Below are 16987 nucleotides of genomic sequence, written 5' to 3'. Positions count from 1 at the left end.
TAAATGACAGAAAATTGTGCAGGAAAATATTTATTTGTATATATACTCCAGCACAATGTATGTCTAATGTTTGATTACATTATCTATTTTACTAAATCAAATCTGTAGATATCTAGAGCTATCTTTGCAACTTGATTAGATAGATATATACTGCTATATACTGTTGTTGATACACAATGACAATCACATCTGAGTACCAACAAAAACAACTGTAAAGGTCTGGTATAATAGTAATACTGACAAAGCAGCTTAACTCATACCAGAAATTTGATATAAGGCATTTCTTCTTTTTCCACTATTCCAAACACGTCAGTTTCCTGTAAGACCAACATTTTTTTTTTCAGTGTTTTGTTCTCTCAGTAGCATTCTATTAAAAATTATAGACTACATTAAGAATGTCGTCATTACTCTATTTAAACATCTTGTTTCTTTCTTGGCGTGATTACTTTACATATGAAGTATAGTTACAGTTAAGGTTATTGTTCCATTACTATAGATGGATACAGTTATATGTTGGACTAATTAATAAAATTTTAAAATTTTTGTGTGTGTAATCATAGTACTTTTTCATAGAAAAAATACTATTTCATGCTTTATTCCATGCAAAATTAGCAGGCACAGAAAAATCTGCTCCCATTACAACTAATAACAGAAAGCAAAAATAAAAAATACCAAAGCAGATGGCAAAGCTTTTAATTCTGCACAGTACTGCACAAAAATGGCATGGCAACAAAACAAAAGAACAACCATGACAGTGAAAGGGAAAAAAGAAAAACAACTTTTCTGTGCAGAGAGACCCAATTTTCTCCCTTTTACACCTGGGGTTTGAACTATTAATTTAATTTCAGCCCCAGGAGTTTGAACAGAGTAAATCCAGTAAGCCAATCAGTAGAATCCTTATTGTTAATTACTTTATGCTTGAAGGTAATACCATGATATGCTATTATGCAACTGTAGGAACAACATTCCTTTATGCCTCTCAATTTTTTTTTTAGGCTGCCAAACAGTAAAAGCTGCAAGCATGCAGACACTTTTCATTTGTTTTTCTTTTCTGCACCTTAAGAAATGCTACATTGTTTCTAGAAACACCCTATCTTTTATTTTATGCGCTATTTTAATGAGTGACAGAGAGCAAACAAAGACCAAAAGAGCAGGTTAAAATGCAGGCTTCATAATCTCAGTACCTTCTCGCTATGGCTATGTTCCTCGTTTAGAGTTGTGCTACTACACGTATCTACCCCAGAGTCTTTTATCTGAGGCTCAGACCATTCCAAATCCTCTTCCAAAGAGTGGCCACCAAAGCACACCATTTTCTTTTGCCTCTCGGATAAGGTGTTAGAATCCGACAAAACTGCCTGCTCACTAGTTTTTCTTTTTCCCCTTTGACTGTCCCCTATAGGTGTGGGATAAAAAAAAAGGATAAAAAAAGAAAACATGCAAAGGTGTAAATAAAACAAAGGAAATATGAAATTATAAAGGAAAGTAAATGGTAAGGCTCCACATGTCTCACCAAAGACATTGGGGATGCCTCACTGCTATGCCAAGACGTATGGTCCAACCAGTTGTAATCCATGTCTCCTGTGAGAATCACACAGACAAGATAGTGCAGTAAAGGAAAGGTGAAAGAAAGGACAAAGATACAGTGAAATTGTAAAGACTTTTCATTACCCTATCTGATTCAAAGCCTCTGCTAGCATGACTTGCAAAGTTCTTCCAAGAAAAAGTTAAGGCTCCAACAACAGAGTATATGGAATACGAAATACAGTGAGGAAGCAGGTATGGGTACATCCGTGTGGGCTTAAAATTATGTACAGTGTAAAACATCATTGCTTCAGAGTTTTTAACTGTTTCTATAAAATCACTTACAATAAATTAAATGAAGAGGCACATTGTATTGTTTCCCTAACAGAATTTTCAGAAAGGAAAACACTTGAATACAGAATGAGATTTCATCACAATCTAAAGAAACAGCTTTGTTTTAAGGAATGTATTTATTTGTTTTTTAACACAAACTAGTATTTATACTAATGACTTCAAAATCTATTTAAAATAACAGTATCCTATATTTAGCTATACAGTAGATGATGTTTTAAAGAAGGTTAAATGACATGTTAAATATGATAGACTCATAAGATAAACAAATATAGAAACTGTTTTTAGAATAAAAAATGTATTGACATTGATTGAAATCACATTGAAACTTGAAATTGATTGTAATAAAATTGCTTGAAATTACTCTTCTCAGAGAAATGTCTATTGGTTAAATATCAGAAGAATAAGTACAAGTACCTCATAACTGGGAATCAATATGTAGGGTTTTGATGAAATATATACATATATATATATATATATATATATATATTTTTATACACATATCTTACAAAGAATTTAACCTGTATGTCAGACACATGGTAGGAAGAAAGGTTTAAAAAATAACATCAAAGAAGAGGTCTACATTAATGCTGCTGTCTATAGAACTGGAAAATTAGTTATGTATCATAATAAAACATTCTCTTTTATGTAGGTAAACTGTAAATTATGCCCAGATATTTCACAAAATTTCATTTCTCCATTATTTCCCTCATCATTTTTACTACATTACATGAAAAATATTTTATTACTACATGCTACACAATATTTTGATACTAATGTATGCAGGAAAACAATATTGACTTTTCTATCAAATTTCATGACCAAAAGAACAACAAATAAAAGTAGTTCTGCTCTTTCTAGCACAGATCACAAATGACATTTTTCTGTCTCCATTAATTCCATTTTTGTGCAGATGTTCCTGCTTTGACATTGCTAAAACTACTCTTCTGAAAGTATATAAAAAAGTTGGTGAAATGTAGCTGTTCACAGTCTTAACACTTGTCCAGAAAACTTTACAGAGGATGTAAAGATACAGCTCCATGAAATTAAGCTGCAAAAAGCTAACATATTCTTTAGAAAAGCAAACAAGTGTCCTCAGAGGGATAGTATGTACAATGAGAAATATGATCTTTTTTCACTGGTTTTCTCATAATATGTAGACTTACATATGATATATGGAAAAAATATCAAGCCTCACTTTCATTTTAAAGGATGAAACGTACAGTACACAAAGGTTTTGATTTCAAGGAACACATTGAACTTCCCTTACATTTTGCAAAAACACTGTAGCATATTAAATATCCTTTGATTTCATAGAAACAGTGATAAAGGGACCACATCAAATTATTTTGAAGTTTTAATGCATTCATATTTTCTAAGTAAAAAACATCTAAGTAATAATATTAACTGTGTTTCTTCACTCTTGAAAGGAAGATAGCATTTTAAAATGGGAAATTACCACTAATACTTCTTTCTCATGACTATTAACATCTTTGACTATAATACAGAGAAAAGTATGACTATCCTGCTGAAGGGAAAAGAAATATTCTTCTGGAAGCTACTAACATTTTTTAAAAGGACCTTTTGCCATGGAACTTTCAGTGCTGTCTTACCTCTGTCTCCAAAGACATTGCTTCAGGGGAACTAAATAATGTTATCAGTCAGCTCATGAAGAGCCTAGCCTTTAATGCCATTTAGAGATATTCAGAAGATAGCAAGAGTTCCGGTCTACATATCTTGTTTTTAAAATATATTTTTTAATGGATCCTAAGTGAAGAAAACTCATCTCATTAGAGTAATGATGTCTTCTCAGCTCTAATTGCATGAACTAAAGGCACATGAGACCATATTGGTTTTCCACAACCATTATTTTCTGCATTAATACAACCGCTGTACACAAACTGAAGCCTGATTAAAAAGTTTTAATTTGGTCCCTTATAATTCTTGGAGTGGAGGACTAATTTAATGAGTTTTATAAGCAGAACAGTTAAAACCGATGATTCTCTAATTTGAATTCCTGACTATTTCTGCAAAATGGTGTATTTTCATTCAAATTACTAAATTTCAATGTAGATATCTACCATAAGTCATTAAGAACCCACCACTGCAGATCACTGTCCATTTTTTTAGAGTTTTAAAATTCTCAGTAACAATCTTGACTATCACCTACAATCCAAAAGATGCAACCAGAAAGAAATCCAGGAGTATTATATACTTGTTTTACAGTGAACAGAGTATTTTACCTGTACTTTTCCTGCATCAATTACACATTTTTTTCTGAGTTTGTCAAGAGCAAGGACTCCTGTGAAACTGAACTTTTGCCTGTGTGTCTACATAGAAAATAACTTCTTAAAAATAAGAAAGTAAGTTACTGAAAAGTTGAGGCCTCTGAGATGTTCAAACTACATATACATAATCCTATTGTAAATGTGCATATATCTAGGCACTACAAACTGTTCAGTACAGATGTGCTGTACATATATAAATTCATGTCGTAGGTGTTTATATCAGCAAATGTTGAGCAGTGTTGAGCTCTAGCAGTCTGGCATATGCACACCCACATTTGAAAGCTACGCTACAGTTGAAGAAATTCTGGATATTATTTTTTTTTCTGTAATAGAGCTACCTAAAATAATAATCTACGTGCATTAATGCATACAGTAATATGTGATATCACATATTATTTAAGTTATTGAGAATGATAACTTGACATTTTTTAAATTTCCCATTATACAGTAAAAATAAAATACATTGCTTCTTTTTGTAATATAGAATTTCCAATTTCTCTCCATTTGCAGGGGAAAAAAAATCTTAAAGTAAATCTTTTTACATTCTGTTAGAGAGTTTTTACAGCCAACTCACAAATAATTCAGTCTAGTGTCCTCTAACTCTTCTACACAAACTTTGGATATTTATTGTACAGATCTATATAATTGAAATAATCAGGCTATATTCTTTTTACAATCAGTGAAGAGAACTTTTCGAGGTGTGATTCATTTGACTTGTTTCAGTTACGTACTTCCAGGTGAGACAAATCATGCCTTCAACATATCCAAAATGTCTTATTTCTCCTCCACTACTTATAAAGAAGGTCTCAGTGACACATTCAGATGGTCATTTATATTCCAATTGTTTTAGATGCAAGATGTTTGATTTAATTGGCTATTCTTAACATATAAAGTCATTTGGGATGCTCTAAGGTGTCCAAAACCTTCACAAAGAAAATATAGATGACCCTTACCTTCTCTATCTAAAACAGGACCAGTCTAAACTGGAAAGTTCTTTCCTTGGTAAATTAAAAGCATTGTGTTGCTTTGAACCAAGTAAAACAAAAATGTTCTCTGAGAATGTCACTGCCAAAAAGTACAGGTCATATAACATTAAATTCTTCAAGTGGTAGAGTCCACCTGACTACATACTACATACCGACTACAGAAGGTGATGGTTGTGCACATGTCATTACTTCAACTTATAAATGATTTAGCCCTGTAGTTGAGTCAGTGTATTCCCCCTCACAGTTGATTTTCAGTGTAAAGCTATAGTGAGCAAAGTGTGTCATGTCACTTGATCCTCCTCTTAACTGCAAGGCTTCCAGTGAAGTCCTATACCAGAAAGAGTCTGGAGAGAAGTGGAAAGTGGACTACAGCTACTGAAGATCTTTCATTTATGCAGGTCACTTTCTGTGTTTGCAATACATCTAGACTGCCACACATTGGGCAAATCCAAAGAGGAGCTACAGAGCAAAACTGCCTAGGGGTCATTATTTGAGTGCTTAAACAGTTGCTTTCTCAGCTTTGGACACTTCAAGGACATGCCAGCATTTGGTGGTAGAACAAATGCAAAGTTGACAGGCACATATAAAGCACAGAAATATTTTCCAACAGTCACTAATACAGTTTCAATACTGATGACAAAAGAAAGATTCTTCTTGCAAGTCTTACAGAAGGTTTTTAAACTTCCTACCAGAAATTTCAATGTTTCTTGTTTGGAAATAATTACTCCTCTGGATTTGTCAGTTTTTGACATGGAACAGACATGGAAAATGTCTGAAGAATCTGGTCATACCAAAATAAAAACCAGACACTGTTCTTTAAGTAAAGAATTTGAAGTATAGATTTGACTTTTAATATGTGAAATATATAAAAAAAAAAAATAGGAGAAAAACGTATGAATTTTCACTGGTAATGATGAAACTGTAGACCACAATCTGATGTTTGCACTTAGTCCTGACTATGTAAACCAGAAGCGTCTATGTTAAGACCCATAATCAAATGCCTCAAGAGCTTTACTGCTAGGGGCTGGGAAACCTCAGAGCAACCATATATATAAACACAAAAGATCTCAGAGATATTTTGTCAGATCTCTTAAAAAGTAGACTTTGACCCACTTGCGAGAATCAAGGCCACAGTTCTTAAGAGAAGCTAAAGGTTAAATAGTTCTATCAAACTTCTGCACAAGAACTTAAGACACATCAGCACTAAGAAAATCACTATGCACAATTCAGTAAAGACTTCTGATTTGGAGCTTAGAATACTAGCAGATGATGTAGTAAGTAGGAAAGTGTCCCTCACTTGAAAACTAGAGGCACCCAGAATCCATCTCAAATAGTTTCAGCTGTATCTAAAACAAAATACTCTGGGGTCCATTCAACTGAATTATTTTAATACATCCACTTTAAGGTTAACAGGAATTGTATTCAAGAGGTTTCTGTTTTTCTTCAATGACTGTAATGGAAGTCAAGATTATTAGCTTGGGTGTAGAAGTCTAGTTTGCGGATGTCTACATTTAGTCAGTCAGAATCCAAGCTGTGATATCTGGATCTGCAGATTCATAAGAACACTACCTGTGATAAAGGATCTCAGAGTGATTTTAGAGTGACCCTGCATAATCACCCTTGTTAATGGTGAACATCCATAAACGCTTTTATGGCCAAGAAGGAAAAACATAAAAGAGAAGTAATGCAGTTGGAAAAATATTCTGAACAGCAAAGTGCTGCATCCTGCAAGGCACATGAGAGAATAAAGTAGGGAAGAAGGGCTTACATAAGAATGTATACTCTTGCGTCAGGAACGATGACATGAAAAACATGAAGACATTGACTAGAGATAGTGTCACTAAAGAAACGTCTCTCGTCTACATGGGTCAATCATTTTAAATCTCACTATTCTTTTTTTTAATCATTATTTTTTAAAAAGATATTTTGAAGTTGTATTGTTTTAGTGAAGATATTATTAAAACTGAAGATCCTGGTTTACCCTCAAACAATATGTTGCCTTGGTTTTGACTACTACTAGTACTGCTCAACACAAAGTGTATTACCCTTGATCCCAAAGGATTATCTAATATAAAGGCTGAAAGGGTTTCAGCATGACTAGTTTATTTTGTCTCTCTTTCTGAAATTGAGACTTAGCATCTCTGTTGATAGAAGAATATTTACTGGAAGTATTTTCTTATTTATGTTTTACTGCAAAGATTTCAACTACAGGAAAGACTTTCCAGAAAATTTTATAAAATAAAATTAGGTTTAGTCCATTAGTTAAATATATTTTGATAAATGTCTTTCCTGGGAATAAATTGAAAGAATGTATATCAATATGGCAAATAAATTTGTATTATAAATTATCTACTTCCTGTAGAAAGGTACTGCATAACAAAGCCATGTGGGCTGCAGCTAAGAAACAATAAAGCAAAGCAAGTCAAGGAGATACCATAATTTCATAATGGAAGTCCACACTCACCAAACTTCCATTGTAAGAAGATGCTTCCAGTCACAGCCCAGTGCACACACTAGATGACCTCATACACTTAAAGCCATATCTCTCATATGACACCTGGAGTGTGACCATTCAAGTCACATCATGGCCTCTTTCATGTCCTCCAGTACACAAACTGCCACTCTGGGACACACCAAAAATAGACCAGTAGTGTTAAGAAGCCATGGGAAACAACCATTCATTTTATATTGAGGACCTAGTCTACCACTGCCAGTTGATTTCTTATTAATATTTGAGGTATTAATTCAAGTCAATTTCACCAGGGAGGTTTAGATTAAATATTAGAAAAAAGCTATTCACCGAAAGAGTTATTAAGCATTGGAACAGGCTGCTCAGGGAGATGGTGGAGTCATCATCCCTGCAGATGTTTAAAAGACATGGCAGTTAGGGATATGGTTTAGTGGTAGACTTGGCACTGATAGGTTAATGGTTGGACTCAATGATCTTAAAGGTCTTTTCCAACCTAAATTATTCTGCTGTATTGTAATTCCATGAAGCTTCTCAGATTTGTACACCTTTTTCACATGCTACTCTATTTCTTATAAGATCAGGGAAAACCGGAACTAATTTGTCTTAGGAAATGTTTACTCCCAATTACAGTCTTGACCTTATTTCTGACATTTTCACTTTCCCACTCCTTCCTTCCTCTGTAAGAAGTTTTGAGCCTATATCTGGAAAAGGCAATTTCTTCAGCAGAACACAAAAGAAAACATGCTTTGGAAAGTTTAGATTGGACAGTATTTCTGGACCATGACCAGCAGTAAGCAATCAAAAGCAACTTACTACTATTTTATTATTCTTCTAAACAGTCTAAATTTTTTATCTGTTCTTACAGTATATATCTTTTCCCTCTTTTTTCTTTATTCACATCTGTAAGTATGTTTGTGGGCTGACCTCACACATCTTCCTTGCTTATCTGTCATTATCACACATCCCTCCACCCTAGGGTTCCAACTGACAGCTTCATTGCAAGTTCTTCACTGTCTCAGGCTTGGAATCAGTATCAGCAATACCAGTTTGCCTATATCTGGATGAGAGAACTGTTTAAAGAGGAAACAAGCACTATTAGTAATTATTACCATTAATTACTATTAATACCATTAAAGAATCCCATATCTGGCCCTTGTTTCAGCAGGTCAGACTTCTGCAACACTGTGATGATATTCCCTGCAACTAAAAGTAGATAGCCTAGTTAGCTGTCCTGAATGAGTCTACATCTCATCACAGATTAGTTACTGAAAATTAACAAGCTCTTGGATATAACATACATAGGAATTAACTGGTGTCTGGAAAGTGAGGAAAAACCCCTACATTTCCCAAATTGCTGGCTCAGAAAAATGAGTCACCTTGGAAAATGACTGCTAACGAAGTACAGTTCTGTCATACAAGCATGAAGATTTGATGTTTCTATGTGTTGGAGCTGCTGTACAGCTGAGAACAGATTTGCACATGCATAACAAATTCTTTCCTCAGACATTGAAAACAGTCCAGGCAAATTCAATTGTCTTGCTGCCAACAGCAAGGCAATAGCAAAATCTGACAAGCCAGTTGGAAACAAGCCTTATAGCACCCTGGAAGAGCACTATGAAATTTTGTGAGCAACAGCTGCAATGTTTAAGAAACAGGTTTGGTCTCATGTGCTCATGATACCTATTTCCTTTAGATTTTTCCTTTCATTACTTTTTCATTTATACTCACTGAAGGAGACTTAGTTAAACTAAAGTAGTAAGTATCTTCAGGAAAACTCTATTTAGCATTAGTAGACATGTGGTTCACTTTGTGCTGGCTTACCCTATATTCAGCCTTCCACATTCTTCTCACATCCTGAAGTTGTGGCTTTGGCAAAGTGACTATCAGAGTAGCTCTGACAAGTCAGCCTGGCATCTGGAAGTCTCAGGAGCACAGGATTTGGTAAATATGCACTGAATCCTAAATGTGAACCTATTTCTATCTGGACATTTTGGACACCCATGAGGTCTCTACCTTTGGCAGGCATCATCTAACCATGAGCACTTTAACTTCTTTTAGAAACTGGCATTTGCTCAAGAGGAGTCTATACCAATGTTTTCTCCAAATAAGACATTTAAGGCTACTAGAAAAGCTGAAGTCAATGCAAATAATAAAAATATATATTTATTTTCTCAACATGTGTGCATATGCATGGATCCTTAATACGTACCGACAGAAAAAAAAACAAACTAACTCCTTATATGGTGTACTTATTTACTTTCAAGTTTTTGTGCTTTGATGTCAACATTAATTATTACAGCAAATCACCCTAAGCTATTTTGAATCACTATATCTTAATTACTATATGAGCCTCAAATTTACAAAGTGAAAACAACAGAACATGAAAGACAGCATGGGAATAGATTCTTTCTGAGACATGATGTCAGATTCACAAACAAGAACATAAATAGCATGTCAGTTGTACTTGTGACAGAGCCGTATTAATTTCATCACGAGAACAATCAACCATAAACAAAGCTGTCAAGAAGGAAAGGAAAATCTTCTTATGTAAGTTTTAAAGAAACATAATTATAGTTATTAATATTAACTTTTTATATATTTATCCCCAAAGTCTCACAGAGATATTCTTAATGAAAAGAGACATTACTAACACAGGGATGTCTCCTATCATTGGCACATCATTACCTAGAATTAATTTGTATTGCCAACAATATCATTTAAAAATAGAAATATTTAAAATTTTGAAGTGAATCAAGCTTATAAAATCAAACTCATGTCTAGGTTCTGGTTCACTACTGCCTTTTTCTGTTCAGTTTTCAGGTTTTGTTTGGAAGGAAAAAATATTCTATGCTTTTACCCTTTAATATAGCTGTTGTTCCGTAAGGATAGCTGGAGGGAAAGTGTAATGCAAAAAAGGTCTAGTCCACAATTTTGAGTATGATATTGACAATAATTTATTACAAGCTCTCACTGGGCACAGAAAAGGACTTTAAATTCACTCTAAATATCTTGATCACTGATGAAGAAACACATATTTGAGGAAAGAAATAATAATCTTAAATCCAAAATCATGCATTACACAGTTGAATAGCTAGGCATTTTGAATAGCAAACCAGTGCTCATGAATTAAGATGATTTATTTTCTTTGTAAGTTTGCATCATGCAGAAAGTCATAGACAAATTTTAAAATTCTACGTAACAATCAAGAGAGAATTGTAACCACTGTGGTATATTTCAGCAGTTTAAGATTAAACTATTTGTAATAAGGAAATATATCATTTCAATACAAATCATTGCAGGATTTTATTCAAAGGTGATCTAACTTTTCATATGTGGAATACCAATAAGAACCTTTCTGATTGTTTAAACAAGTGTTATTTTTAACTAATTCAAACTGCTACCTTCTTAAAACTGATTTTTAAACTGCAGCAGACACAACATAAGCTCACTTTGCTGTTAAAATGATTTGATTTAAGAAATAAGAGTATAATCACAGCAGTAAATTCAAAGCATCACCTATCCCTTGCAGCACAAATGCCATTAACGGTCTAGAAACACGCTGATTCAGTAAGCTGGAATGGCATGAAAAAAAAATCAGTGTGAGAGGGTTTTTCATCACCTTGACAATGCAATAAAAGCCTCTGTAAACTAGTAATTAGGTCATTAATTATTAATCCCCCTTTTAATAGTCACAATGAAGAAAGCCATTTGGTGTATGTAAAAATATCTACTGTTTTGAATTTGGTTACATGTTATTTTTGTCAAACTATCTTCTTTGAAGGAAATTATCTCCTTAAAAAAGGAACAGAAAATATGAAAATGAAACCCCTACAGTCTGTAGAAGTAACCATCATAATGAGCTGTCTAATTTAGTCTCATACCTTCTATGCACAGGCCTGACAGAGTGATAAAATCCAATTAGTTTAGAGCAACGATCTGTTATATCTGGTTTTCAGTTTAAAGAATAGACTTGCAAAAATAAATTACCAATGATAGTGGTTGGTTTTTAAGACATCTTAACACCATCTATCTTATTTTGTGCCTATATCTGTTTATATGTATATATGTGCAGGTATAAAAATGTGAGTGTTAAGAGAAAAGTTCGGTTGGAAAATGAAATAGTCAAAAGGTAAGAATGATATGAGACATAGTTTGCCATGGAGAATTAATTTAGTCCTTATACAAGCATACTAAGCTTATCATCTTTCATTCTTCCTCTAATTCCCAACAAAGACAATCATCTTCTGTGCACAGAACAAAGGCTGTAGATTAAATAAGTAACTAATCAATATCTTTGTTTCTTCAATGAATGACCCCTCACATTAGTTACTGAATGTAATCTAAATGCACATCTAAATACCAAATCACTTATCTCCTAAGACTATTTCTCTTGTCCTCTCATTAGTTAAGTATGAGTCAGGGTTAAATTCAAGGAATTTTTCTTTGTGGACTGCCTGGATAATGAAATAATTGGAATGCTAGAATTACTCTCTTTTAAAATGAGCATAGAAGTGAAAACTGTGAAATGTTCCAAATCATTTTCAGTGCCAAATTTCAGAGATATGGTATTCGAGTTTTTAAAATAATGTCTAGGGTTGCAGTTCTGCATTTTCCTAGCTCTATTATACTCAAGCTTAGTATAAGACAAGAATTCACAAAAATGTACTTACCAAACCAGCATTAAATTTTATTGTATGACCAAAATTTCAAAAATTCTTCCTCCCAACATCTATTGAGAACTGCTCTTGTCTATGTATACAAACTGGATAGAAACTTCCTTTGAATAGGAACTCCCTAAGGATGGTCTTCAAAGAGAATCAACAAACTTAGTAAAATGTCGTGGAGATGTAAGGGTAAGATTTTTAAAGTCTATTTATAGAGATAAATACACATTCAGATTCAAAAACTAATTTTGAATCCTAAAGATAAAAAGTATATTTCTAAATTGTAATTTTCACTGTCCTCATAATTTCAAAAGAATACAGAACAATGAAAGCAGGCTTCATGAAAGAATAGCTGGTTAATGCTAGCTCTGTAATTTTTTCATTTAGCGGAATACATAAATAAGAATGTTCCTCAGGGACCTTTCCACAGTCAACAAGAACTACTCCCATAATTATACCCTTCATAGTAGCTGAAGCTGTAATAAAAGTTATATAATGGATTTAATCTGTCTCTGTTTTTATACTATCACAATTATCCAAAAATATATCTCCCGAGGCTAAATATTTCCAGAATGAGTTTAAGCAAAAGGTCATTATTTTTCACTATTTTTTAAGGAAAATTCCCTCACATCTTCTCCATGTTCATCTTTATATTTCTGGAAAGCTAGGATGAGAAGAGGAAAATAAATTGGACCAGGCTGTACATTATGGAGACTCTCATTGTACAAAGGAATCCTTCAGCCAGCATAACCTGTGTAGCTCTCACTAAAAGAGTTTTTCAGAAGCAAATAGTACAGATGAGCCTGGACCAGGATCACCATTGTCTTCTCCAGGCAATAGAACAATATTCATAAAACAGAAGTTGCACATTTCTGATATAAACACTGAAACTATACTGCTCCAAATGAGATTAATTCTTTCTTGTTAAAATATATCAAGGATAATTGTGCAAGACACTTGTGGTATAGCCATTTTCAAAACATCTTCTCCTTACTTGAGTTGTTATTTTCCTAAAATATACGCTTTACTTGGCAATATCATTAATACAGATTGGCACAACTCTTCAAATAAAAAGTTTTTCACAATTGCCTTGTGACTTTCCACATCAGTTTGATCTTCAGATAAACTGCTATTGCACTACTACCTAAAGACTAGCAGCAAATGCATATTATCTCCAATGGCTGTCCTTGCAGACTTTCATGCTTCACTCATTAACTACTTTTTCATCTCTGTGGAATTTGAAATGGAGAGTCTTTGATGGGGAATCGTAACAAGAAATATGAAAAATATATAAACAATTTTTAAAAAAACCCATAAATTAAAAGTGTCTTTTCCTCATCATGCATTCTCTGTAAACAATTTGGAAGTGAAAAAGCATAGTTGTGAGATCCAGCTGGCACCAGTGTCATCACAATGGCCTCAAAAGATATGGCCATCTAACTTGAAACAACAGAATGATCATTCTCATGGTTTAAATCTGCCAGTGAATACTTGGAAAGGCATCCACTAGTCCCTTGAAAGACTGCTCAGCAATTTTTTTCTTAAAATACCCACAACACTCTTCTGCTTATGTGTGCTCAGTACAGAAAAAAATACCATAAAGTGTCTTTGTTATGCCATAAGAACTGCAGTCTTTGTCCAAGTCAAGGTTTTATAAAAAAAAGCCTTGAATATGTTAATAATAATAACTATTAACATAATAAATTTGTTATTATTAGATTATTACATTACCTGAATCTCACTTTTTTTTAAAATCTGTCTTTTTTTAAAAATGTGGTATTTTATTTATTTTACTGTGATTAGAAATAATTTTAACCAAAGTATTCTTCTGTTGTTGCTTCTATTATACAAGTAAATTTGGACTATTTCTGTCTATCAAAGGAAAATAAAATTAGCTTTAAATAAAACCTTGATTATTAATACTGTAACTACATATAATGACACGATTAACATTTATTATCATACATGTCATAATGTACTGTGATTTGTAATTGCCATTTCTAGAACAAATTTGTTGAAAAAAAGAGGTACCATAGGTTTTTGCAAATGTCTATGCTTATAGCTACATACTGTAAACAACACAAGCAGTTAATGACTTTTTAGGGTGACATTGCTGTTCTCGCCTAGTTTTTTTTTTTTTAGATCATCCTCTGTCAAATCCGATAAAGAGCTGGCAAGTATTATATGCTTTGGGAATAACAATTTTGACAAACTACATGCCTCAATGAAAATAGTTACGGAATTTAGCTGCTGCTCTGCCACAATTCAGCATCTCACCTTTTTCCTTATTGTTTGCAAATGTGCTCTTATTCAAATAACAGTTTCCACATTTCATACATATCTGTGTTCTTAAAATCAGTCTGTTACAATATTCTTGTTTGTTTTATAAGCTAAATATAATAAACAATTCATTAACACTTTCAGTAAAGTCAGAAGGAAAAGAGGTTGGCAATATAAAAATCCCTAGTGCCTAGCCTTCCTGTATTTCCAATTGTTAACAGTGTCCCAATTGGGGAAAGGTAAAAAACTTGCTGCATCTTTTTCTTTTCTTTTTTTTTTTTTTTTTTTTTTTTAATTCCAGGTACTGCACACTCCAAGAACTTAGTAGGAGTTCTCTCTTCCCAGAGAGAATAAAACCTCTTAGAACTCTATATGGTCCCTCACAATAAGAAAATCTTCTCATCTCTAAAATCTGTCACATGTAATCAACATCATGTAATCACACATGGGAGCTAAATAATCAGCAATAATGCAATATTACTGAAAGACAACTTTGGATACAAGGTTACTCAGCTACAATAGTTGTCCTAACCTTTATCAAATCATGAAAAAAAACTTCCTGAGACAGTACTACACTGTAGACAATGCCACAGTCCTCTCACTGGCAGCTGCAGCTTTCATACTTCATACCCTGGACAAGACAAGGAATCATTCCAGGCAATAATTTGCTGTAAGCCATAGGTTATGGGTTACCAATCCACACTGAAGCAGAAGACCAAAGTGGCCATTGACCTTGACAGTTTGGGTATATTGAAGAATGGGAGCTAACTTATCTGTGACAGGCATAATAAAATCTTTGACTCTGCAAGATTCATGCATTTTTTGCTTCTGTGGAAGCTGTCTGTTCTGTACTTTCAGAACTGTTGTGTAACAAGCAAACCGGGTATGAAGGATGTCAAGATCAGGAGAACTAGTGGGCAGAGACAGCACAAGGAAGGCCTTGTTCCCTTGTTCTCTGCTCTGGCCTTGTACAATGCCTTAATTATTTAATCTGCTAGAAGAGATAAATCATAAAAATAGTAGATTTAGGAAAGCTTTGAACATAGCAAAAGGGATGTGACATCCATGTGCAGGAATGAACAAATGCTGTGTCAATAGACAAGTCAAATGGATATCACAGTTTGAGAACCTAGAAGGTTTTGAGTTTTGCAAAATCTTACCACATCCAGAGAGGACCAAAGGAAGACTAGCACATAGAAAATCAAAGCAGCAAGCCTGGGGGTTAGAGGGAAGTGAAGTGAATGCACTCAAAAATTAGATCGATTGCATTGTTTAAATGCTTTGTGACCAAATAGAACATCACTTCAACCAAAATTTTGTCAAGCGACCCCCAGCTTAAATCTAACAATTAGAACTAAAATGTGAATCTCCAGTTCTTTCCATAATAGTAAAGAGCAATGAATTCAAAATACAAGGGATCTGAAACTTTGTTCTGACAGTGATCCATTGATTTCCAGTCCATAAAATCAGCATAATAAAATCTTATTCAGTCTACAGAGATAAAGGAACAAATGAGAGCTACTCAAAGACTACTGTGGTAAGTGCTCTGCAAAGGACCATGAAAAAACAGACATTACTATAATTCAGGCTCTTTTGATAAAAGTTAAAAGAATACATATGTCTCATTTCTCCAGGTACCATTCATTCCCAAAATGAAAAAGAGAGATGCTTTTGAAAAAGGACCATGGAGCAGCCAAATTAAGGATATTGATGCCAAGCAAATATTTAAGGAAGCAAATTACAGCTGACCATGCAATCTGCTTACTGAAATCTTTTAATTCATACTTATTCTGAAACACAAAAACATCATAAACAGATTCCAGTTCAAGGCAAGAAGTAATCAGAGATGGGTTCTAATTCTGTGCACAATGGAGTAAATGTCTTCTCAAAGGTGAACACTTAGGGCTGAGACTCCTCAGGCTGGTAAGCAGGAGCTTATTTTGTCATACTGTGAATTTAGTTTTCAAGAGGTTTAATTTTTTTATACCATTATTTTCCTTGCAAAGCCCCTATTTACTGTTCTTTTTTGGTTTTGAGTTAAATCTCATTCTAGTAGGATAGTTAGTAAAACAAATCACATCAAAAAGTTTGCCTCGTTCAGCTATTTCATGTCAAATGAATTTAAACTCAATTACTCAGAACAGTGCATTAATAAAATTAATGTACTTGCAGCTGTGATATTTGAAAGTATACATACATAATTTTTACTCAATTTTGATAGTATTTATTTCAATATTAAAAGAAAAATATTCATTATACCTCAGTAAGTACCATGATCTAGTTAACAACATGAAAATACTGTTCTCAGTCTATATTTGACATCAGCCAAAGTGTTGCCAGTTGGCATTGCACATACAGATGTAAGCAAGAATCTGGTAAGCATTTCTCAAATTGTTTTGATATAGTAGATTTTTCTTTTGGCTTAGG

At 33.5% G+C, this 16987-nt stretch overlaps 1 protein-coding gene across 27 annotated transcripts in view; it reads right to left on the bottom strand.

The window, feature by feature from the left end:
• The window catches only part of RIMS2 (regulating synaptic membrane exocytosis 2), a 466103-nt gene that overhangs the window by 215175 nt on the left and 233941 nt on the right, over positions 1-16987 (bottom strand). For 16 of the 27 annotated variants that reach the window (XM_061995371.1, XM_061995382.1, XM_061995378.1 and 13 more), the window contains one exon: positions 1511-1578. In XM_061995371.1, coding sequence (XP_061851355.1) covers positions 1511-1578 — 68 coding nt within the window. Of the gene's footprint in view, positions 1-1184; positions 1394-1510; positions 1579-16987 lie in introns of all 27 variants that reach the window. The other 11 variants (XM_061995367.1, XM_061995368.1, XM_061995379.1 and 8 more) reach the window with 1 other exon arrangement.

The sequence above is a fragment of the Colius striatus genome, chromosome 4 (assembly GCF_028858725.1).
Source record: "Colius striatus isolate bColStr4 chromosome 4, bColStr4.1.hap1, whole genome shotgun sequence".
NCBI classification, from domain to species: domain Eukaryota; kingdom Metazoa; phylum Chordata; class Aves; order Coliiformes; family Coliidae; genus Colius; species Colius striatus.
Note: the sequence above shows the minus strand (reverse complement) of the source record. Positions and strands in the feature narration are given on the sequence as shown.